Source organism: Lates calcarifer, unplaced genomic scaffold (assembly GCF_001640805.2).
Source record: "Lates calcarifer isolate ASB-BC8 unplaced genomic scaffold, TLL_Latcal_v3 _unitig_1988_quiver_606, whole genome shotgun sequence".
Lineage (NCBI taxonomy): Eukaryota > Metazoa > Chordata > Actinopteri > Centropomidae > Lates > Lates calcarifer.
The window spans coordinates 113,143-138,149 of record NW_026115900.1 but is presented as its reverse complement, the minus strand read 5'-3'; the positions used below and the strand labels follow the sequence as shown (position 1 = coordinate 138,149).

General features: G+C 41.3%; 1 protein-coding gene and 1 long non-coding RNA gene across 8 annotated transcripts in view; one reads left to right on the top strand and one right to left on the bottom strand.

The window, feature by feature from the left end:
- ebf3a (EBF transcription factor 3a) overlaps nucleotides 1-19,818 on the bottom strand; it is a 38,120-nt gene extending 18,302 nt beyond the window's left edge. For 6 of the 7 annotated variants that reach the window (XM_051067767.1, XM_051067768.1, XM_051067771.1 and 3 more), the window contains exons 1-7: nucleotides 19,134-19,818; nucleotides 16,209-16,365; nucleotides 16,037-16,100; nucleotides 15,871-15,926; nucleotides 13,693-13,766; nucleotides 13,248-13,316; nucleotides 44-125 (exon numbers count right to left, since the gene is read on the bottom strand). In XM_051067767.1, coding sequence (XP_050923724.1) covers nucleotides 44-125; nucleotides 13,248-13,316; nucleotides 13,693-13,766; nucleotides 15,871-15,926; nucleotides 16,037-16,100; nucleotides 16,209-16,365; nucleotides 19,134-19,255 — 624 coding nt within the window. In that variant the 5' untranslated portion in view covers nucleotides 19,256-19,818. The remainder of the gene's footprint in view (nucleotides 1-43; nucleotides 126-13,247; nucleotides 13,317-13,692; nucleotides 13,767-15,870; nucleotides 15,927-16,036; nucleotides 16,101-16,208; nucleotides 16,366-19,133) is intronic. The other variant, XM_051067770.1, reaches the window with a different exon arrangement.
- A 141-nt stretch (nucleotides 19,819-19,959) lies between these two features.
- On the top strand, nucleotides 19,960-24,786 carry LOC127139648 (uncharacterized). The gene is made up of 2 exons (XR_007809945.1): nucleotides 19,960-21,154; nucleotides 24,245-24,786. It is a non-coding gene; the product is annotated as an uncharacterized LOC127139648 (long non-coding RNA).
- Nucleotides 24,787-25,007: the final 221 nt, after the last annotated feature.

The window sequence follows — 25,007 nt, the reverse complement described above, 5'->3', positions numbered from 1 at the left end:
TCATCTCTGTGTGTGTGTGTGTGTGTGTGTGTTTGTGTGTTACCTGAAACCTCCTCATGTCTCGTGGATTTCCAGCATTTTTCAGACAGTTCTGGTTACACTTCAGGAAGAACTTCAAGAAGAACCTGGAGACATCAGCAACATCAGGAAACATTAATGTCGCAAAGAAGTAATCAGTTACTCTGGATACTCAGGATACAGTGAAGTCAGTTCAAAGTATTTTACATGAGACAGAAACGTAAAGAAATAATGGAAAAGAAAACATAATAAAGAGTGAACAGTCCTAACTGTACTGTACTGAAAGGCAATGATAAAAAAAAGTAGTAGCAATACTTGTAGTATCAGTAGTAGTAGTATTCTTCTTTATTCTTTAGACTGAGCAGCTCATGTTTCAATTAAATATGTAAAGATCTGTTAGAGGTTCCTCAGGTTCCTCAGCTTCTACTCTAGGTCTCTGCTGTTTTATTAAAATAAACACTGATGTTTGTCTCTGTGCAGACGATACTAAATTCTACATAGAGAGAGAAACTCTGAGTTCCTTCTGACATTAGTGAAGATAAAGTCCTGAAGCAGATTCAGACATGAGCATACTGAGCTACAGATCACTGTTACTGTGTTTTCTCTCCAGATATTGAGTTTCTTCCTGAGTCAAGGAGTCTGTTATTGTCTCTGGAACAAAGTGAAGCTGTTTTAAAGCATCTTCATCACCAGACAACATCGCCACTGAGACCTGAGATTACTGACACCTCTATAACTACAGTCTGGTTGATGTCAGTGAAGAAATCACTGGTCTCTGTAGTTTATCATTTAAACTCAGATACTGTCATAGTCTGCCTCTGGAGTGACCTTTGTTTCTTGGTTTCAGTTGTCAATGAGTATTTTCTTGTTTTCCCTGTGTCTAGGTTCCTGTGTTATTTTGGTAATTATCAGCTCTCCTGTGTTTCTTGTTTCCTGGTTTGATTTAGGATTTTCCCTCCTTTCAGCTTCACCTGTGTCTTGTTGTTAATTATATATAGTCCTGTCTTTCGCCAAGGTCTTTGTTGGAGTGTTGTGTTTTGGTTCCTGTGTTCTGTTCGTGAGCTTGTGAGTCATTCCCTGAGTTTTTGGACTTCTTTGGTTTCTAGATTTTACAGACTTTTGTATTTATGGACTCTATAAAATTTCTATAAAAGGGTCAGCATTAGTCTGTCTTTTTTGTGTGCTCTTAAACCCACATCAGCCTGCTTTAGCCTGCCCAAGTTAATTGATGCTATTGCTAACTACATGCTCAATAAACCTGGCTTTGTGGTGCATTTTGCTGCTCCAGCGATTTGTTGAGTTTTGATTCTGATAAAAGTCAAAGAAGATGGACCAGCGTCGTATCAGCTCAGACAGAATCCTAATGACCCACAAGACAACAATATGATTCTGGTTTAACACATTTAGACTGATCTCAGAGACGAAACCATCTCATCAGAGGGTCCATTTAGTGTCAGTTCTGGAGCTTTCCAGTGTAACACAGGGTCTTCCTCCTGTGGTTTCAGTCGGGTTAACATGAATTAAACTGAGCAAACACAGAGGACACACTCTTCTTTCTGTCATCCTGTCAGCTCTAACCCTGAACACCCCCCCCACCCCCCCATCTCCCAGGAGAGAAGGGGGGACGAAGGAGAGAAGACAAATAACAGAAACTGCAGCTGAAATAAACCTCAACACAAAACCCACCTCACTGTGTTCTCCTGTTTTGTTTATTGTTTTATTGTTTTTTTGTTGTTGTTTATGGTCAGATGGTTTATTTGGGGTGGGGGTGGGGACATACAGCATCTACAGTACCACAGTATTCCAGTGGTTTCTATGGTAACGGGTTGTAAACACCCACAGACAAAGAAGGACAAAAAAGACAGAACTTCCTCTCAGGCAATGTTTTTTGGTCTCTGAGGGTCTGCAGTATTGATTACCCAGCATTCCTTGCTGCTCCTCTCTAATGAGCCTACAGAAGGACAAAGTGCTGACACCAACACACACATACACACACACACACACACACAGTCTGAACAGATGCTCTGTAAACAAATAAACCTTTTCCACAAGAACATCAGCGAGTGAGAGCGACTCAGTCTGATACCAACACTGCTGATCAGTGATCAACGATCAACAGGGGAGCCTCCAATGATTGGAGATGAGATTACAAAGCTGTGAAGCGCCTGTCCAGGTGAACCCCTGACTCTGTCTGTCTAAGTGACCCCCACCTCCTTTTGGACCAGCTATAACTTGTGATTGGTCGGCAGTTGTGCGGGCAGGGCTTTGACACTGTGGCTCCACCCCCTGATCACTGCAGATCAAAGATGGCAGAGGTGGAGGAGGTGGAGGAGGTGGTGGCAGCAGTCTTTTGTCTCTGTTTGTACAGGAGGAGGAGGAGACGTGTCGGCCATCTTTAAAGCAGCAGGCAGCTCGTCTCTGACGTTTGTCTGAAGATAACCTGAGTCTGTCAGCGTGACCTCTAACCTCTGATCACCTGCTCACACACACACACACACACAGAGTCTTATCGCCGTGGTAACCACCCAGCATCAGCACGCTCAGCTGATCGTCACCTTATCTTCATACACACAGACTCAGTTTATCTACACTCCTCTTCACCTCCTCCTCCTCATCTCCTAGTTTCTCTCCACCTTCTCTCCTCTGGTCTCCTTTCCTCTCCTCCCTCCATCTATTCTCTCCTCCTCCTCCTCCTCCTCTGAACGAGAGCGAGACATCGAGGTCATAAATCTACTCAGGACAGATTAAACTTTCAATTTGTTATGTGATAAGTAGGGAAGACCTGACACACACACACACACACACACACACACACACACACACACACACACACACTCTATTACTGCTCATATTTACGAGCAGGAAATTAGGACGCACCGCAAATTTATCTCCAGGAAGAAAAGAAGTTGCACACACACCAACACTGAACACACACGCTCAGTCTGAACACACACTGTGACACTGTGACACACACTGTGACACACACTGTGTTGGAGTTAATCTGCTCTATGAGGTAGAAAATGCAGTGGCAGTGTGAGGAGCTAATGTAATGCCACAGTGTGTGTGTGTGTGTGTGTGTGATTTAGGTGATGTTGGCAGCTCTGCCTGTTAATCTGATCCGAGTCATTTACACTGCTCTCTCTCTCTGTCTCCCCCCTCTCTCCCCCCTCACGGTGCGTTTAGGTTCATCTTTACGTTAAAGCAGCAGAGTCGGTCCTGTGTCGTCTGTTCTCCCTCCTTCACTCTGCTTCCTGTCTCCACAGATTAGGAGGCTAATCAGAGTCATGGGACACACCTGGGCCAGGTGTATATAAGGCAGAGCAGCAGTCAGTCCTGGAGCAGACCTCCTCCCTGACTCCACAGCCTCCTCTCATCTCCTCCTATCTCCTCCTCTGTCTTTATCTTGATCATTTCATTATATGTAAATCAGCTGTTATTCAGGACAGTGTCTGAGCTCCTGACATCTCCTCCTTTGACCTGACCCTTAAACCAGGTCTGAACCCTCTGACGTAGACGGAAGTGTCCTTGGTATAAAACTGACTGGTTCTCATAGTGACAGCAACACACACACCTGTCCTCCCATGACTCTGATGAAATAAAAACCTGAAACAGAAATTTTCTGTTTGCATTTAAAATGTAAATGAGCCGAATGTTAACAAACTCATCTGAACACTGATCAGAGCCGTCAGAGATAATTAATGACAAATGACAATTAACTGCAGGGAGTTAACTGATTAACGAGCTGATAGAGGAGGAGAAACTAACCAAAGGAGGAGGAGGAGTCACTCACAAACACCACCTCCATCATCAATAAATATGTTTAACACAGTGACTGAGTCTGTGCTGCGTGTTCACATGTTTAATTCACACAACACACACACACACACACGCGATTAGCATGATGAATCGTCTCGACCTCTGACCTGAGGTAATTGGAGACCAGAGAAGCTGTCAGAGCAGCGAGTCCTCCACATGCTGCTCTCTGTGTTCTTAGCATGTTCTCAACATGTTCTTAGCGTGTTCTCTGTGTGTTCTTAGCATGTTGTCCATGTGTTGTAGTATGTTTGTTCCTCACACTTCATGTTCTGATCATGTTCTCAGTGTGTTTGATGTTTGTGTTGTTGTTGAGTTTTAGATCACGTGATTAGAAACAAACAGCCGTTCACTGATAACAGACGTCCTCACAAACACAAACACACTGAAAACTGGGAACCGTCTTAGTTCTCAGGTTTTTCCAGGTCTGTGGTTGAATCATCTTTTTCACTTCTGAAGGTTCAGACTGAGGTGAATGACCTGAAGTCTCTGCGTGTCAGACCTGATCAGGTCCAGGTCTCCTTCACTGCTTCCTCTCGTATCTCTTTCAGCAGAGGAGACACTGGCGCTTCCTTTAAAGCGCCAAAGGAGAGAATGATGTCCCATGATTCCTTGCAGCAGCAGCAGTGTTTAAAGTGACACATGTAGAAACAACAGAGCTCCTGTTTTCTGTTTGAGACTCGATCAGAAACAGATGAAAACCTTCCCTCGGTAAATAATCATTCTCTCTGCTTAACAAACGTATAAAAAGGTCAAAGGTCAGAACAGGAAACTCTATATTTCTGTCTGAATATAATAATAAAATATTATTTTAATGGCTCAGTTTTCTCAACTTATTGAACTGTAGCAGCAGTTTGTCTCTGTTTGTCTCCATGTGTTATAAATAAAGTTGGTTTAAAAAGATTCTCTCTTTTCCTGAGTCCTCATCAGTTCTCCTTCACCTCATGATGTTTTCTATCAAGGTGGAGAAGAAGAGAGAGAGTGTTGGACCTAAGCCTCAGGTCTCAGTTTAAACCTCAGCAGCCATCTTGAGTTCTTATGTCAGGGTTGGTGGAACCTTCAGAATGAGACCACAACCACCAACAACATGAACATATTAACGTCTGTTTTTATCATCGTACTGGAGCCGAGTTACAGTTTATATCTTCTTTGTGGAGTCTGATCCATCCTTCATGTCTGACAGCTGTGTGTGTGTGTGTGTGTGTGTGTGTGTGGTCAGATGTGTTTGGGCCTGTCGCTCTAATTAACACCAAATGCTGGACAGGTTTTCTGCTAATTAGCGTCCACGGCTGGTTTGAACATGGAGCTAATTAACAGCTATTATCTCACACACACACACACACACACACACACACACACACACTGATTGCCTTTTTATAGCCGGAGACAAAATGTGTGATTTTGCATACTTATGAAAAGTTGTGTGCGTGTGGTACTGTAACAGCTGGTGCTCTGTTCTTCAGCCTGTGATGCCACCTGACACACACACACACATACACACATCAGGTCAAGGAGAGATAAAGTCAGTCCAGATGTGTCACAGCTGGTTTCAGATCTGATCTAAACTCAGTTTCAGATTTAAAACCTCCACATCACTCAGACTGTTACCATGAAATCTCTGGCCTCTGATTGGTTGGCAGGTGTCACTGTGATGCTGCCAACCAGCTGAGGCATCACTTCCTCTGCTGCTTCATCGTCATCTGAGAGTTTACTTACTGCTGAACAACAGGCTGCTGTTCTTCACTCTGAGGACGTCACTTCCTAGTCCTGAGTCTCTCCTGTTCTCCAAATGAGTCTGTATTGTTTGAACAGATCTGAGTCCAAAAACTGTTCAGAGTCATTCTAGTGCTTCACTGTGACGAGGAAGAGAAGAGGAAACTGCTGCAACTGATAAGTTACAGGTTTTAAACCAATGAAGAAAAACAAAGGTTGACACCAGCAGGTGGTAACGTTAGCTAGGCTAGGACATCAGAATCCAAGATGGCTGCTCCTCACATCAACAGCAGTGAACTCTCTGCTAATGTTCCTGTTTATAGCAGCTCAGTCTCATTAGTTTCACATGAAGTCAGTCAGACACAGAGAACTGTTCAGGTTTTATCTGTGGACATGTTGCTACGCTGTTTGTAGAGCGGTGTTAGCAACTGTTGCTAACAACAGCTAGTCTGAGATACGGGGTTAGGGTGAGGGTTAGGGTCACCCAACATGGAGGAGACATCACTCCCAGTTCAGACCTCTGATGGAAATGGAATGCAGCGTAAGCAAGAAGCACCCTGTAAAACCCAGAGGTTTCATCTGGGTACTCGCTAATGTTAGCTAGGTTAGCTGGCTAACATTAGCACCCACTGGTGTCAAACTTAGTTTTTCTTCATTTGTTTATCAGCTGCAGCGGTTTCCTCTTCTCTTCCTCGTCACAGTGAAAGCAGTAGAATGACTCTGAATAGTTTTTTGGACTCAGATCTGTTCAGACAACACGGACTCAGCACTGCAGCATCTGGAAAACAGGAGAGACTCAGAGAAGTTGGACCAGGAAACAGGATTTTCTGATCCAGGTTCAAACCTGCAGCACCTGAGGACCTGAGTCTCAGTCCTTAGAAAGTAAAATCTGATTCCTAATAACAAACCCACAATAAGACTTAAACTAAATCAATCTGACCCTGGATCAGTCCAGTTGATCACGTCAAAGGTCAAAGTTCACTCTAACGTCCTGAAGCAGCTCAGTCAGTCTGATTCAAACTGAACAGAAAGATCCAGATGTTCTGATTTAATCTGCTCCTCCTCCTCCTCCTCCTACGGCAGACAGACAGGGTCAAACACAGCGACAGGAATATTCAGACTTTGACATTTTACTGCTAAACAACTTAATGTCAGCTGTCAATCATTGCTGCTCACACACACACACTCACACACACTCAGGTTTTTCCAGGCCTGGATACTCTTGTCCTGGGTTTCCAGACTCCGATGTAGAGGAAGAGGACATAATTGAATTAGATAATGAGGAGTCCATCATCTCTCTCTTCGCAGCAAATGAAAACAGACAATTTATCCTCCTGCTCTTCTTTTCTTCATCACAGCGAGAAGGAGGAGGAGGTTATTAAGAGTCAGAGCACCATCTCCTCTTCCTGAATAAAAACACTCTGTCTCCTACAGGAGCTGTGATAGAGTCAAAAACATATTGTGGATTAATCCGCTGCTGAAAATAGTCCCTGACAAAAAGCTGAGCTCATGTCTCCAAGTTTTTTCTTCTATTTTCATTTAAATCTCTTAGCATATGTAATTAGCTGCTTCCTGTCCTGCTGAGCTGCTGTGAGGTCTCAACCTGAAGCTCTGACCAATCAGAGGACAGCTGAGCAGAGGCCTGAGTTCTTATTAAAGCTGATTCTCATTAAGTTGTCCCCATCCTCGTTAAGACAGATTCTCATTAAGTCTTTTCTTGTTAAGACTCAGCTGACGGACAGAACCAGGATCAGGAAGAAAATTTAAAAACTGTCAAGAGTTTAATTTGCTGCAGACGAGAGAAGCTGCACAGATATTAACTCAGGCAACCAGCAACATCAGCAACTCCTCTGGCAACCTCTGCTCAGGAGGAGCAACCAACAACCAAGCAACTGAAGGTAAAGTCAATGACATCATCAGAGGAAGTTAAACACAGACAGACGATGCTGTTGCCGTGACGACCGCTCAGTGTTTCTCTTTGAGGTGAACAGCTTGTTAACAGACACCTCGTTAAGAGCTCGTTAACTCAAATAACAAACAACAAAACAAAACACACAAACACACAGCTGCCAATCAAACTGAGTGTGTGTTAATTAGTCCATCTGATGTAATGTGAAGTTGTTTCCTGAAACATCGTCAGTGTGTGTGTGTAGCAACGATAAAAACACCTTTCTTTTTTAAATTGTTAATCAATAGTGATGCGTCGCTACCGGCAATGCTTACTGACGATCAATACCTCCACACACACACACACACACACACACACACACACACAGAGCAGGAAGCACTTGTTAAATACCAATTAGAAGGAGGAGATTCACTTCATGTTTCCATCCCTTCTTTTTTTCTCATTCATCATGTCATTCATCTCTAAAAAGAAGGAGGTGTTGCAGAGGAGTAGAGGAGAGGGTGAAGAGAAAGAGGAGCAGAGAGGATGATGAAAATAGCAGGAGGTGAAAAGGAAGAACTAAAGAGGAGGTGAAGACAAGGAGGTTTAGAGGAGGAGTAGAGGGGGTATGAGGGCACAGAGGAGGATCAGTGTGTGGTGTTAAAGAGGAGGAGGAGAGATTTGGTTGTAAAGTCAGAGTGTGTCTCCTCCATCAGAGAGTCTGATGTCTAATGATGAACAAGACGATCAATACATCACCTCTAACACCTGACTGTCAGCAACACACACACACACACACACACAGCTCTCTGCTCTGTTCCGTCTTATTCTGAGAATCTGAGACCTGATCCAGGACCTGAGTCAGACTGGTCTCTGTAGACACTTTCTTTACATTATTTCTATTTATTCATCTCTGACTTCACATTTGTTCTTCAGACATAAACATAATAAACATGTTGTGGTTGTTGTTGTTGTATTTCAGTTCTTTCACTACAGCTGATTGAGCTAATTGATCAGATTAATTGATTGTAGATCAGGTCTAGTTCTCCTCTGGTTATCCACCTCGGATTAAACTGAAAATTAATTTATGAAGATTTGGTTCATGTAGATTTTCCATTTTGGATTCCAAATTCAAAACACCTGCACATACACAGGTGATAAAGACATCTGATAATTATATTGATCTGATAATTGAGGCTGATTCTCCACAGTCTCATGTAAAGTCAGTGATGTGTTTTATTTAAATTAAATGTTGCGTTTGTGTTCCAGCTTCCACTAAAGCGTCGGTTGTGTTTCAGCAGCAGATGGTGTGTTCAGGGTCACATTCTTCACTCCGTGACCATTTCCCAAGAAGAAAAAAAATATTCAGCTACACTTCATCTCTCCATTGACTCCCATGCATTCATACATTTAACATTTAGCCAGCCAGGGGCCTCTGGGGGCCCCAAACATTATTCTGCTGTCAGTCACCCTGAAACACGGCCAGTAATGAGATTCCATCCAAAACCAACCTGCAGCATGAGAGGGGAATCACACCTACGCCTGAACATGATTGACAGCACGTCGTCCTCCCATAATCCCATGCTACAGACACCAGAGACCCTCGCAGACAGGAGATTGTACCCCCCCACACACACACACAAAAAATTCTCACATCTGGTATTCAGGGTGAGAGTGTGAAAAGATGAGAGCCAGTCCCATCACCATCATCATCATCAGCTACAAACAGGCCGACAGACAACGAATCAAATCTCAGCTGAGACGAGTTTCTGAGGACGAGTTTAAAGATGTTAAACTGACGGAGGATCAGCCATTAAAACGCTCTCATAGTCGGTGCTCAGACGGGAGATTGTCCCATCATCGCTGACCCTCAAAGGCTTCAGAACAAAGAACCTGAAACCCGAGACTGGGGAGGTTCAACCTGTGGGATGAAGCCCCTCAGCAGGCCACCAGTTTGGCAGCAGCAAACCACAACTGCATTTCTCTCTCTTAATTCTGTTTCTGTTTGAAACCTGAAACCTGAAACTGTGACAGTAAAGATTGAGCTGGACCACAGAACCAGGACCAGGGTCGACATGATGCACTAGTCTGAAACCATTTCCCTTCTCTGAAACCAGACAGAGAGACAAGGACAGTTTGTGTTCAGGGGAGAAAATCTGATGGATTTTCATTTCAGAATTGAATACAGACAAGAATAATAATAAGAATTTACCTTTCTAAGTCATTCACCACAAACTCTAAATGTTTCTCAATCAAATGAACCAATGATGCAACAAACTGGTTTACTGTTCTGTCAGGATCTGACTGTGACAACTGTCTGAGGGAGGACGACAACAGCCAAACAGCCAAGACTGATTAACCCAGCTAGTGATGTCTGGGAGAATTTACTGTACAATACAAACACTGATACCACTATCAAGACTTTCCACATGTAATTTCTACACATTTTAAGCTTTTCTCCTGTCATCTTACACCTTTTGTGTTAGAGTAAGGATGAGGGTGAAGAGTTATATAGTGTAAAATAATAAGAATTATAAATTCCTTTAAGCAGATGGAGCCATCAACAACAACTGAAGCTTCAGTCACAGTCATCACATATGCAGATGATGCAGCTGTTTCTTTTAACAACAGAAAACATTTTTGATATCAAAGAGACATCAGTTATGGTTTTACTTCTATCCACATTACACGGGGACATTTAATTTGAATATATCTACATCAGAATAATATTCTTAATGATCAAATCAGAGGCTTCATCTCCTTACATTCAGGTTAGAACTTGGGGTTCTGGTTCTGTTTAAAAAAACAAGTCCAAACTAAATGATTGAAAACTCTGTGCCTCATTTATTGATTTGATTTGATTTTTTTGTGACAGTCAAGTTGACTTTCAAACTCATGTATTTCAACTGGAAACTTTTTTAATGAAATCCTACTTTAATGGAAGCAGAGTTGTAAGGTGCTAGATTGAGGTGGATGGAGGACGTACAAAGATCTGGGACAGAGTCCAGGTTCACACCCAGACACTTTGTGTCCACGTCCACTGAATGAATCAAGACATTAAATAACGTGAGTATCTCATGAACTGAAAGTTGTGCCGACTGTCATGAAACATTTGTGTCCATGTAAAAATCAATAGACTACATTTCGTGTCTGTTCACGAACAAGGTTTAAGCATAAAACTACTTGGTGGAGATTAGAGACTGAAATTCAAGGTCTTTACACACTGAGACAGTGACAATTTAACAAATTTACCAACACGAAAATGTGAAATATTCTCCAGTGAATATATCACAGACAGTGCAAGATACATGTCAGGATGTCGGTGGGACAGTTTCCACATCTAAGGAGCCCCAGGACCAACTATCACGATCCTCTGACCCAGATCAGCCTCTGAGGGTCTGTAATTGGTTGATGTTTTTATTCACAGAGAGAAAGCTCAGACAAAATAGTTGTCCTTCCAAAAGATAATTATGATGCTTTTTCATCAGGTATCATTCATGTTCTGTAAACATGACAAACAGTTTGAAAAAATGTCTTGACGTGTGAGTTCATCGCATTAGAAAAACACCTTCTTTTAAAATTTATCAGAAAAATGTTGCTGTCATCCTGCTTTTCTCCAATTTAATCCAAACAGAAAACATGTTTCCTCTAAAACATTTCTGACAAAGAAAATTTGTGGAATACAGATTTACAGATACAGACAGAGTTTGTTATCTGAGGTTTGATTAATTCTGTCTCCGTCCATTTGTTAACTGTTGTTTCCAAGGTCAAGAATAAAATTTCAGTGAGCAGAAATGTGTAGTGTGGATTGAAAAGGATGAATGTGTTATAATCAGATTTAATGTGAATGTTTAATATTTCTCTGAGCAGCTCTAAATGTAAAAACACTGGTTGTGCAGCGATTTTAAATAAAAGTGGTCTGAGTGTTTGTGCTCTCAGCAGCAGAGTCTGACCCTGACATGTTTCCTGTTCACTGGACGCCGCCGAAAACACAGGAGACCTTCCCATCATGCATTTCAGCAGGCGGGGTGGAGTGGGGGGGCCTCTAATATCACCACTTCTCTTTTCAAAAGGCTGCCGCAGTCACATCCATCCACTTATACCTCCACACCTCCATCACTCCATCCATATTCCCTCCTCTTACTCCCCCCTCCTCCCTCCTCCTCTCACAGCCTCAGAGAAGAGAGAGAGAGAAAGAGAAGGAAGAGGGGGGAGGGAGGAATGAGATTAATACTCAGGGGGAGGACGAAAGGAGAGGAGGAGGGGGAGGTGAAGAGAGGAGGAGGGGGAGGTGAAAAGAGGAGAGGAGAGCGTATGATTCCTCATGGGAGAGAAGAGAGGGGGAGGAGGGGAGGAGTAGCAGGGAGGAGGGAGAGAAAATAAAAGACAAGAGGAGGAGGAGGAGGGGGGAGGTGCAGCCTCAGTCGGACCAGATCAGCCCAGTATCTCCAGGAATGATGTTGTTGGGCTGTTTTACATCCAGAAACATCTGAACCACGACTGGAATAAGGTTCATTGACCTCAGCACAGTCTGTCCTCATTATTAACACGAGACTGTTCTTCCTCTTCATATAAAAAATACAGTTCATTTAAGCCTGTGCATCAACCAGAATAATTCAGAAATCTACTCGGAACATCAGACATCTAAATCATGATAAACTCACAGACAAAGAAAGAGTTGTAATTTTTCTGTTTGGCATGATGTGCTACAGCTGTCAGCTGATGTCTAAATGTTTCCTGACGTCACTGAGATCTAAACTGTCTGTGTAATTTTACTGTCTGTTAGAGCTACATCATTTTGGAAAAAGATTTAATCACAATTTTTTTTTTGTGATTGAGATCATGATTCTCTTGTGATTTTTTTTCAATATGTTTATCTTATTTACCAGATATACAAGGAAACAACAGAAAATATAACAGTGATATAGAACAGACCATATCTTTTGTTAAGTTGTAGGTGACCACGTCATTTCATTGGGTCTATGGGAGTTTGTTGGGTTCTATGGCTGCACCCTCGACTCCTGTCCATCAGGAGTGATGAAGGCGGTGTGAGTCCCACCGTTACTGTCTGCTCCAGATGAGCTCTACCTGCTGAATGGACGCAGCTAAAGAGGAAATTCCCAGTGTTATGATGAGTTAAAACTGACTGGCAGTGTCAGCAGCCCGGCAGGAGAGATAACTAAGCCAACTTTATGTTTGCAGTGTTTCCACCACAGGAAAATCACTGCTGCTGCTGTAATGTAAAGTTGCATAACGTCTGGTTGAGCCGAGAGGGAAAAAAGAGAAAATGGTGAAATGAAGTTGCTAATCTTTTTTCGGTACGATCGCAGTAGGGAATCATTGTCATTAGAAATGATATCGTACGGAGCTACCGTGATTTTAATACTATTAGTCGTGCAGCCCTGCGGTGTGTCAGAGAGGACGGACAGTGGAAGCTTCTGTCTCCAACTGTATTCTGTGTTTCCTGTTTTCTGAGACTGTTCACACCTGAAACCTCTGCACAACACACCTGGATCCAACAGCAACGATGAGTTGTCTTTGTTTAAATAAGAGGTAAGTGTCAGCACAGACACACTCTGACATGTTGATCTGAATTATAAACACACAGATTTATACATCACGTCTGAATTATAATAACACACTGACTGCATGTCCGTCACACACACACACACACACACACACACACTGTATTATCATGCAGTGTGTGTTGATCTCTGCTGAATGTATTTCACGCTCTCTCTCACACACATTATTTTAATAGCAACATATTTCTGCTGCCTGAGTGTGTGTGTGTGTGTGTGTGTGTGTGTGTTACCTGTCAATGATGACGGGGTCTGATGGCGTCTCGTTTCTGTTTCCACAGCTCTTCTTATCACAGCAGCGACTGACACAGACAGAGGCAGAATAATAAAAAGTCAAACTGTCACTGCTTCTTTATTTATTTTCTCTTTTGTCAGAAAAACATGTTTAAAGTTCAGAGACGTTTGACTCTGTGTCGGACAACAGGAGGATCCAGACTGATCAGATCCTGATCCACTGCGGTCTGAAGGTGACTCTATCAGCTCTGATCACATGATGTGTCATCATCATCACCACAACAGGGTAACAGCTGGTCCCCCTAAGTCTAGGACCAGATGTGACTACCTACAGGTCTGTTAGGACCAGGTGTGACTAGTCTAGTGTTGTTCAGGCAGGTTTTCCTCAGGTCCTCTTCAGGTCTGGTCTAAATGACCTGTGACAAGCCTGTGCAGGTTTCTCACCTGCACATGATCTCATGTGTGAGCAGGACTCGGCACATCTCTGGGTTCTTATCCTGACCTTCATAGATGATCGCCTGAAACACAAACAGGAGTATGAGTGTCATCCAGGTGTTTGAACTCACCTGTTCAGCAGTTACCTGAGTTTCCTCTGACCTCTGCAGGTCAGGTATAAAACCTGTGGGTGAGGACTCGTCTCCTCCTTTGCTCTCGCAGCAGAAACAGCTCAATTAAAGCTGGTTTCATTCGTCTCCATTATGAGTCATTATTAGCCATTAGCCTGACAGAGTGAGTGTGTGAAGTGAGCAGGGCAAACATTTGATCCTCTGAATGTTTCATTACAGCTGCAGCCTGCAGACATTCATTCAAACAGCTGGAACCAAACGCATGAAAAGCCTTTTCCACAAAGAACGGATCACACGATACAAACGGCGCCTGACGGGCATGCTCGTTAAAACCTCACTAATTGAATGACTCGTTAGATTTAAATGCTTCAACTGTTGCTGGTTTCCATTAGTGTCACTGAACAACAGAGAGAACAGACTGAGAGAGAGCTGACGAGGCTGTTTCTGTCAGAGTCCTGTCTGCGCCCCCTACAGGACACAGTCTGCATTACAACATCCTGATCATCGACCTGAAGGAGGCGCCAGAGGAAAGATCCTGGAAATGAAATGGTTCATCCTCTGGAGATCAGGAAGCATTCTGGGCCTAATTTCCGTTGGAATAAAATCATTTTATCTGGTTTGTCAACTGGTAAAGTGACTCCTCTCTGTGGTAACACATCTTCATAAGTTCTATTCTTAGTGCCCCAAATAGGCCTGAGTTAACTCTGGCTAATCACATATAATTGGACATGTTATTGGACACATCTGTGGGATATACAAGGTTTTCTGTCAGCACCATCTGTTGGTCAAACATTAAAACATGTTCAATCAACTACTTTCTCACTGTTTCAAGTCACTGTCACTTTTCATAACGTTCTTATTATAACCACAGATGAAGGATTTTAGTAATCAGACGTCTGAATCTTCAGTAATCAGAAACAAGTTGAACAAATGGCTGCTCTCCATGACCTGTGTCCACCCAGGATCCTCACAGAGAAACATCAACTTTTAACATCAAACTGTTTTTACTGATTTTAATCAGCTGGTCTGTTTGTTTGGAGAGGAGGAGAGCTCTGAGGAGGATTCAGCTCCTGAACAATGAACACTGAAGGAATCTGAACCTACAAATGAAACGCAGTGAGTTGTTTGAGTTGTTTATTTTTTACCTCGGCGTCTGAACATTAACTGAACACATTCACGTCCATGAAGCTGATTTCACAGCTGATAGTCAGAAACAACCTGATCTGTGTGAGTTGTTGAACAGCAGCAGGAATCAGTCAGATGTGTTTGTAACAACAGATTTACACCCTGATACAGTCTGACTGGTCTCATCGTACAGACGAATCCACAGCTGCTCAGCTCATCATTATTATTACTGTTAGAGAACAGGAGCTGGTTCCATGACACATGACTTCATTTCTGTCTTTAATAAATTTTTCACTTTAATTCATTACGATGGAGTTTAATATTTTCACGTCAGAAAGAGATCTCTGTTTTTCCTTTAGACGTGATCTGACAACATTAAAACTGACAGAAACGAGGACAAGGTTTATTCTGACTGTGGCTGTACCAAACACTGCAGCCTGCAGGGGGCGCTAACCTGAGTTTAATTAATTAATTAACTCGTCTCTGTTGCATTCGAGTCGTTCTGTAGTTGACTTAGTTCTAACAGAATCAGACTCAGTGATGTGAAGTGTTATTGGTTGGAGTTATTATTTTAAGTCAGTGGATCATTGACAAACGACTGAATTTATACAAGAGAGAAATCAGCGACATGTGACTGTGTTTTAGAGTGAAGGAGGAGGAAGAGGTGTAGGAGAAAGGAGGAGGAGGTGGAGAGTGTCTGTCAGATCAGAAAAACAAAAAACTGTCAGGAAACGTTTCAGGTGTCAGAGAGACATCGACCTGAAACTGAACCTGACAGCTCGGACTGCAGCAGGAAGAACACGTTCTTATTGTGAAAGTTCTGTCTGGTCTGTGAAGTGAAGGGTCATTAATGTGATTAGATTATTGATTGATTAATAATTTCACTTGATCTGTTGAAAGTCAGTCAGCTAATCAATACTCAGAATCTTACCTGTTTGGTCATTGAGTCAATTAGTCGGACGTACAGGTCCTGCTCCGTCCTCACTCCTGAACACACACACACATTTAATGAATATTGATCAACTGTGATCAGTGTGTCTCAGTTCATCAGTAAAAGCTGTCTGGGCAGCGCTGCGCAGTAAATGGAGCATACCCACCATTGCTGTAGAGCAGTTGAAGTTTGTAATGAATCCCATTGTTGGTTTTCTCTCCCGTCGGCTCCTGGACACACAAACACAAACCAATCAAACTTCTCTTTACAGGGGTGTGTTTGTTTCCTAACACCTGTCCTGGGTGTGTTTGGTTTGTGTCCCGGCTCCTCCTCCTCACCTTCTCTTTCTCCACAAAGTCGACGTAGGCAGTGCGTTCAATCTCCACAGGCTGACCCTGCCGGTCGTACAGCGCCAACACGAAGTGGAAGAAGTTGGATTTCCTCAGGTTGGACGGAGGCTGTTTCTCAAAGTGAGCGCGAGCTAACCCCACCCCGCTGAGAAGGAGACAGACAGGGTGGACAGAGAGAGACAGGCAGTGAGACAGGCAGGTAGCAGTTCAGATGTATGAGAGGTCAAACCAAACTAAATTCACATCTGTAGGTTAATAACCTGATAACTAAATGTCTAAAAATCAAACTGATTTTATTCAAATTAACAAAAATAAAATAAGTACATTTTATTAAACTTGACATAAAAGAGATGTTGAAACCGACTCGACATGAAAACGACTAAATGACAGAAAAATAATAAAGTTCAGTTCTGTGAAATGTTTTAGGTGTTCTGACTGAACAGGTGAATCTCAGAGGGTGTCAGTGATTTTATATAAAGTCTCTGCTGAGAAATGATGATGAAGATGATGACAATTAAAATTAATATGCATCAAAAAAAGTTGAAAATTAGAACAAAAAATAATTTTAAAAAATGAACAAGAGTTGATGTGATGAAGCAGAAACACTGAGTCTAAATGTTAGTTTTATCTGAGGACAGTTAAATGTTTTTATGTTTTTCCTCTATGACTCCTCCGACTGTAACTCCTACAGATGACCTTTATAATATTTATTCATGTTTTTAATTTATAATTTATGAATTTAACCCATCTGAAACAGCCGATGTGTTCTGGATTAAACATGAAATATAACACCAGTAAGCAGCTTCATTCAGTCCGAACATCCACATTCATTTTCAACACACACATATTAATCTGTGTGCTATAATAATAATAATTACAATAAAAAGATCTGATCAAAGACTGATCAGAAATCGATAAGTCATTGATCAGTTTAAACTCTAAAACATGTCAAACATCTGGATGTTAAAGTTAATTACAGTAAATATTTGAGTGAAGTGATGAATCTGAGGATGAAACATTTAGAGGAGTGAGAGCCGGAGCTTCAGGCTGTAACCTCCAGATGAATGAATAATGTTCACAGCAGATACTTTTCACTGTGGGGAAACGATTCATCAGGTTTTTATTAATATTCATGTTCAGGAGTCAAACTGCAGCTTTGACCTCAACAGGAAACACAAACCTCATTAAAACACTTTGTCCTGTTTGTGTTTTGACAGTGAAGCTTCAGGCCGACACACACACAACAAACTGATCATTACTGATCACTGCTGATTATTACTAATCGTCTGAGTTGATCTGAGAACAGTTTATTCAAACATCTCTGCAGATAAACCGAGTCTTCACATTTTTAATAATAAATCTGAACGCAGCTCTGAACAAAGATGTTTCTGATCATCCTGTCATTTCTGTTTCATATTTATCACAAATCAAACTGGAAATTTATAGTGAATAATGAAAAAAATCTAAAATAATCTTTGTTTAATATTGAGATAAGTGACAGAAACCTATTCAGGCTTTTTAACACAAACATCATAAACTCTGAGTTGTACTGTGAATAATGTTACAGATGTTAAACGTCATGTTTCATCTGGACAGAGAAAAAGAGAAGCAGCAGATTTCTGATCATCTCTTGACTCTAATCATTCTTTATTTTAAATCTAAATTTTACATCATCACATTTGTTATAAAAGAATTTAAATTACTTCCAATCTCAACATGAACAGATTCACGTGAAGCTTCAGCAAATTAACATTTTTACATGAAACTAATGAAGTAAATTTTATTCTTTTAAATTTTAAAATTATCAGTAAACTCTAACTTTACTGTTTCTATTTCTGTTACAGATTCTTTATTTCATATTCATCTGAGAACAGTTTAACTTGTTTAAAATAAAGTTTCATCTTCATCAGATGAACAAATTTATTCCTAAAACTGTATTGACAAACTGATGTTTGAACATTTGAACAGTTTTTTTATTTTCTGTTAAAATCAGTTTCAGACGATGTCTCAGTTTAATAAACAATGTTTACTGTGAATATTCAACTTAAGTTACAGATTTTATTTAGTTCTGTGATGATCAGTATCATTATTATTATTACATTTAAACAGATGTTATTGATCATTAATGATCATTATTGATCAGGTTTGATCTGCAGCTCAGACTCAACTTTAATCAGAGAAATAAAACCAGTGTTTCAGACTCTGACCTTTACTCAGAAACACTCAGCGTTCAGTTTCAAAGCTCTGAAAACTAAATGAACCCTCACATAAAACCAGTTTTAATTTAGATCAGTTTCTTCTGTTTGACTTATTATTTCTGACCTTCAGCTGAAATCTGAAATCCTGAAACATGAGAATTATGATTCAGATAAATCAGCAATAACAGAAGAAAATCTGAGACATTAGTTTAATAACTGAAGCTTGAAGTTACAAAAAAACAAACAAACAAACAAAAAAAAAAACACTACAAATATCATATGAGGTCTGAAATTAATCCACAGTAGAAACTGATTTTATTTGTTCTGATGAATTTTTTTTTCTTTTTTTCTAAGAATCTTTACTAATAAAAACCTTCAACCTCAGAAACTGAAATATTCTTTGCCTTCAGTTTCATCTTTTACAAACATCCCTTTTCTTCCAGTTTCAACTCTTTTTTTCCTTCAGCTTCAGAAGATCTGCAACAAATTTTCTCCAATTACCAGAAAATCTGTGTTTTTTTAAAATGAATGACAGAAAATAAATTTGAGCTGCAGATGTTTCTTGTCGTCTTAGATTAAATGTTTTAAATGTTCTGGATGAGGAACTCAGTGATTTAAATCCCTCTCTGTCTGATCGAAACCTTCCTGCTGAGCGGCTGTTTTTTCCGTTGGGACCACAGCTCCCAGAATCCCTCTGGGGCGGCGGCAAGTTTACCTCTGAGCGGCCGTGTTGGCATCCACCACGCCGGCCGAGTGCATCCAGGAGCGAACTGCCAGCGGCTCCTCCTTCATGCTGGCCGTGGCCCCACGGGGCAGGTTGTCCTGGATCCCGAACATCTCCGGGGCCCTAACGCTCCGACTGCCGCCGCCGGACAACCACAAAAACAAAACAACAAGAGAAAAAGAAGAAGAACAAAAGTCCAGCAGAGAGAAAAAAGCTCAGCTCTGCAGGACGGACGATGAGTTCTTCACAAACATCGAAAACATCGAGTCCAAAACCACGGAGACGGAAAGGAAACAGGAAGAGGATGAAGGAATGAGGGAAGAAGAAAAAGAAGAAAGAAGTGAAGCAGGAGTTTTATTCTTCTGCAGAAGTTTGTGTCTGTTTTTCAGGTTTAATTCAACTTTTCACTCAGAACAGAAAAAAAATCTTTTTCAGAGTTTCTCTTTTTTTTAGGGATATTTTAAAAATTGTGGTTGTTCGTCGTCATGATGAAAGAAAGGAAGGAGGAGGAGGAAAAAAGAGAAATAAAATCCTCAGAGGACGAGAAAATGAGGGGAGAACAGAGCTGGGTCCGGACGGCGAATCGAGCGCGAGCAAAGTGTCTTTTTTCTTTTCCCCAAAGAGGAGGAGGAGGAGAGGCAGGCTGAGGATGGAGGGATGAGGAGCAGAGGAGAAACTCTCAGCCCTGCGGCCCCACAGGACTGGACGCCAAAACCCAAAAACCCCACGGGTCTTCCTCTGAGCCGCTGACGACATCACAGCGGGGGGCGGGGCCCGACCATATAAGGAGAGGAGAGGTGAGAGAGAGGGAGAGAGAGAAAGAGAGAGAAGGAGAGGGAGAGAGAGGGAGGAGGAGGGAGGAGGCGGGAGCTCGAACCGACCAACCAGAGAGAGAGAGCTCTTGATCACCCAGTGCAGTCCTCTCTCTCTTCAGTTAGATGAAGGATCTGATCTGATCTGGTTTCTGGTGGGAACCCAGTGAGGGATCATCACCCCTGTCCACAGACTGTGGAAGAGGTCTTCAGGTCCTGAACCAGCATCCTCTGCTGGTCTCTCCAGATCCAGACACAGATACCAGACCATGGTGCAGGTCCCTGTTCCTCTGTCCCACAGTCAGCAGGATCAGATCCAGATTCAGGTGGATCAGAACCAACAAAACAAAAATTCACTGCAGCAGAAAAATGGTGTTAAAATTATCCTGAAAACTACAGAGACCAGGGTCCAGAGTCCTGTAGAGTCGGGAGTCCTGCAGAGTCTGGACTCAACACAGTGAAAACTTTGTTATTCTGAAATTTGCTGTTTGAGATTATTTGAATCCAGATCCACTGAGTCCTCCCTCTGGACTCAGGGCCTGCAGTGATTGGACAAAACAGACTAATGACATCTTATTAAAGTTTTTGGAAGTGGTTTATGTCTGTGTCCAGATCCGAGGCAGGACCTGGGTCTACCACTGATCTCAGACCAGTGATAAATCAGAGCCATACCTGAGCCAGACTTGAGCCAGGGGTAAAGCACAGCCAGACCTGAGCCAGACTTGTGCCAGATCGGTCATGTTCCTGCTGCCGATCGTCATCTCTCAGACAGGAAGTGAGACAGGCTTTTCAGATTAACAGCGCTCCAGTCTTCTGGGGACGAGGCCTCGGAGGCTCCAAGGGGAGGACCGAGTCTGGACTGAAAAACAATGAGAGGAGGAAGAAAAAGAGAGAAGAGAGGATTCAGCAGAATAAAAACTGAGAGAACACGAAGGAGGAGAAAAGAGGAGGACGATTTAAACTGAGCAAAGGATGAAGAGAGAAAAGAGGAGAGGAGGAGGAGATGGATGACAAAGTGAAGAAAATGGAAGAAAAATTAGGAAGAAAAAGAGAAAGAGAAGAAATGGAGGATGTTCTTTTCCCAACCAAATTCAACCTGAGAAGAAAACAAAGAGGAAAAGAAAAGAAACAGGAGAAGAAGAAAAACAGGAACAAATAAAAAGCGATGGAGAAGAAGTGAAGAAGGAGGAGCAGCGTCTGGTGAGTGAACAAACTGAAGACTTTTATTCTTTTATTTTCAAAATGAAAAAAATAAAATCACGGCTGCAGAAACTGATGAGACCGAGGAGATCAATCAAACTGATCACTGACATCATAATAATAATCAATAACAGTAATAATGATGATAATAAAACCAACAGTAACGCAGATGATACCAGAGACAGTAAACTCTTTCTGTTTCTCTGTCGCAATAAAAAATTGGACATTTAATTTAAATGGACGAATAAATGAGCTGGGGAGGGAGGTGTTGAAGGAGGAGGAGATGGCAATCTGATTTCCAAATGAGGCTTCGTTCTTTCGGGACAAATCCCTGACCTGTGCGTGTGTGTGTGTTTGTGGGGAAGGGGGGGGGGGGGGGTCCAGTCACGGACACAGGACAATCACATTTTTCTCTTCCTCTGTTTAAACTGCTGCTTTTATTTCATTTCCAACATTTTCGAATGTATGAAAATGTTATTTTGTTTTGTTTTTATTCTTCTATTTATTCTTTTATTATTATTGTTTTATTTTATTTTATTTTATCTTATGTTTTTATTGTATCTCTGGTTTCTTTCAGTTTTTCTCCAGCATCAGTAAACCCTGGCGTTTCAGAGGTTTTTGTTTCTGATTTAACATGTGAAAAAGTATTGATCGGTTTTTATTGTTATTGATTTTTGTTTATCTCTGAAAATAGTTTGAGTATAAATCAGAGAAAAGATGTGAAACACGATAAACTGCAGCAGAAGAAGAGAAGATGTTTGAACCCTCAGTAAATCAGCCAAACTGAATCAAACCATTTCCTCTGGTCTTTATTTAAATCGGTTTGATCTCATTTACATGAAGAGAAACTCGGTTACATCTGATCCATCGGCTGCAGGTGATCAATCCTCCCACGCTCGCTCTGACGTGATGATGAATTATCCTCACATTTACTCTCACACTTTAACAACATGAACGCAGATTTATTCTTTTATTCTTCATTTTCTCCTCTGTGGTTAAAATCTACTGTTTTCTCTATGAGCTTCTGAATGAGCAGAGAAAAGATTGAATTTCCATCTGATTCCCAGGTGAGTCTCACCTGAGGCTAAACGCTCAAACATTTAGTCTGAATTTTTACTCTGATGCTCTTTCTATTTTTCAGTCAGTTGCTTTAAAATTAAATATAACAAAATGATATTTTCTCACCTTAAAGACAGAAATATAAATAATTTAAATCTAAAATGTTTCTACTGCAGCTCTTTCTTCTTCTCTGGTTTTTTCAGTTGAAAACAAAAATCTATTTTGGAGTTTAAATTAAATCAGTGAGTATTTCCTTTTTAATTTGTTCTATTGATTAAATTTAATAAAATAAAACCTGTGACGCGATGAAGATTAGAAACAGATTGAATCAGTTTTTATTTTCTCAGTTTATCGTCTGATTTACAGACGAGTCGACGGACGAGCCAACACACTACTGCAGAGTGTGTGTGTGTTACACCCTCCTCTATTGTGTGTGAAGTGTTTTCCTTTTGTGAGTGTGTGTCGAACCACCATCATGCGCGCACACACACACACACACACACACATTTGCATTTAAATAGCGACATCAACTGGCATTCACAGCGGCACACCAGCGGGTTTCCCAGATGTCACGGCAAAGTCAGATGGGCCAGCTGTCACACACACACACACACACTTGGCTGACTCGGTAAAAAACATTCAGTCAGTTTAAACTACAGCAGCATTTAAACAGACAGTGTGTTTTGTTCTGTGTGTGTGTGTGTGTGTTGAACCTCACATCATTTCACACCAACACTCAGATCACTGATCAATCGATCGATCAGCTGATGTTTCGGCATCTGAGTATAATCTTCACACAGCCGCGGGACAGAGACTAAAACCTGGAAATGTGTTTCTGGTTAAATGTCTGAAATAAGGTCTGTGGTTTTAACACAAGCTCAAGACATTTTCAGGTTTTATTCTCGGACATAAAATCGGTGAGTAAATCCCCCACTCCTGATGTTTGAAGCTTTTACGTGTCTTAAAAAAGGCAGTTGCTAACGAGTGTCTAAATGAGACTACAGAGGTTGTCGGGGACGTTAACATGAAAACCCATCTACTCACCAGTCCACCTTTACAGCCTCGTTGTGTTTCTACTCACGCTCTTTCAAACTCTCACTAACTTTCTAAGAAGAAAGGCTTTTGTAGAAGAGCTCAGAGCTAAATGAAATGACCAGTTGGAAGCTTAGTGGTGGAGACGTTGACGTCATGTGACCGTGGTGTAGTTGGTTTATAGCCTAACATTAGCTTCTTACTTCTGGAGGTTGGATTTAGGCTTCAAACATCAGAACAGTGGTGTTCATCTGTGAAGATGATCTGATCAACTAAACCTGGAAGGATCAGAAACTTTAGTTGCTCACAGTTTATTTTCTGTTCGGCCTGTTTCCTTCCACAGAGAGAAAACTTGTCAGGTTTATCTGAGTGGTCTCTCCAGGTTCAGACAGGTGAATGTAGCGTTTGATGAAGCTCGGTCAGAGTTGGATGATCTTTACGGAGACATGAAGCTCGGTCACCTTCAGTCTGAGCGTCAGGTGTTAAACCATCGGTCTGCAGGTCTATCTCGTCACATCACAACAGTCGGTCATTAAATATCAAACTGATCTGAAATCAATCAGACTCATTTAGTTTAAAATCTGTCAGAATTAATCCAGGTTCAGAACAAATTAAATTTGAGAGGAAACAGACTCATTTAATTTAAAACAATCAATTCATTTAAATTGTCTCAAAATTAATTTGAATTTTTAATCAAGATTTTCCTGTTGTCACATTAAATCTTAAATCATACGTTTTTAAACGCCTGGTTGAAATCAGTTAATTTTTAAAAAAGTATTATTTTCTGATTATTGATTACTTCATCTCAGTCCTCAACTTCTACTTTAATCCACTGTCTTTTATTTTATCTTTTTTTTTTTTTTTTTTTGCTTTTGTCTTTTTTTACCTTAATTTTTCTGTTTTGGTGTATTTGACTGTATGTGATTCATCTGCCATGTTTATTTCATGTTTTCCTCTGGTTTTATTCTAATGTGACTCTATTGTTTGACTCTACTGCAGGTGCTAAGAGACCCGGAGACAAGAAGAAGAAAAAACAGACAAGGAACCAGAAAAATGAAAATAAAATGAGAGGAAACAAAGCGCTCGACCTTCAGCGGCAAACAGAAAAACTGTGTGTGTGTGTGTGTGTGTGTTGCTGAGGGATTTCCAGTCGTCCCAGTTCAGGGAATTCCCTCCATCCCAGCAGAGAGGAGGCGAGCGAGGGAAGAGCGACACCAAGAGGAAACAGAGAGAGAGAAAGATTTTACACCCCTTTGTTTTTACATGAAGAAATAAAAGTTTAAATGTTTCTTTTTCCTTCGTCTCATGAACCTGATTCAGAATCAGGATCAGCTCTGATCTGGTCTAAGGTCTGATCTGGTCTCAGGTCAGTTGTAGATCACATCATCAGGATCAGTTTTATTTCTTCTCTTTGAGGTTGTTTCAGAGCAGAGACCAGGACCAGGGCCGCTCTGATGCTAACTGTGTTAAAGAAAATAAATTATGTATTTGTTATTCAGTGATTTTATTTCTGACAATAATAAAAATCCAGAGAGTCTGTGTTTCTTTGTGTTTAGTTATCTGATTCCATTATTAATGTATTGTTTCATCATCATCATCATCATCATCATCATGTGATGTTCTCAGGTGTCCTCAGGTGTCCTCAGAAAGGTGGACATGATACATATTAGAGGTGTTGGGTTCAGAGAGAGAACAGCTGTTAAAGCTCTGACAGAACCTGAACAACAGCAACCACAGAATCAGGGACAAGGACAAAACAAAA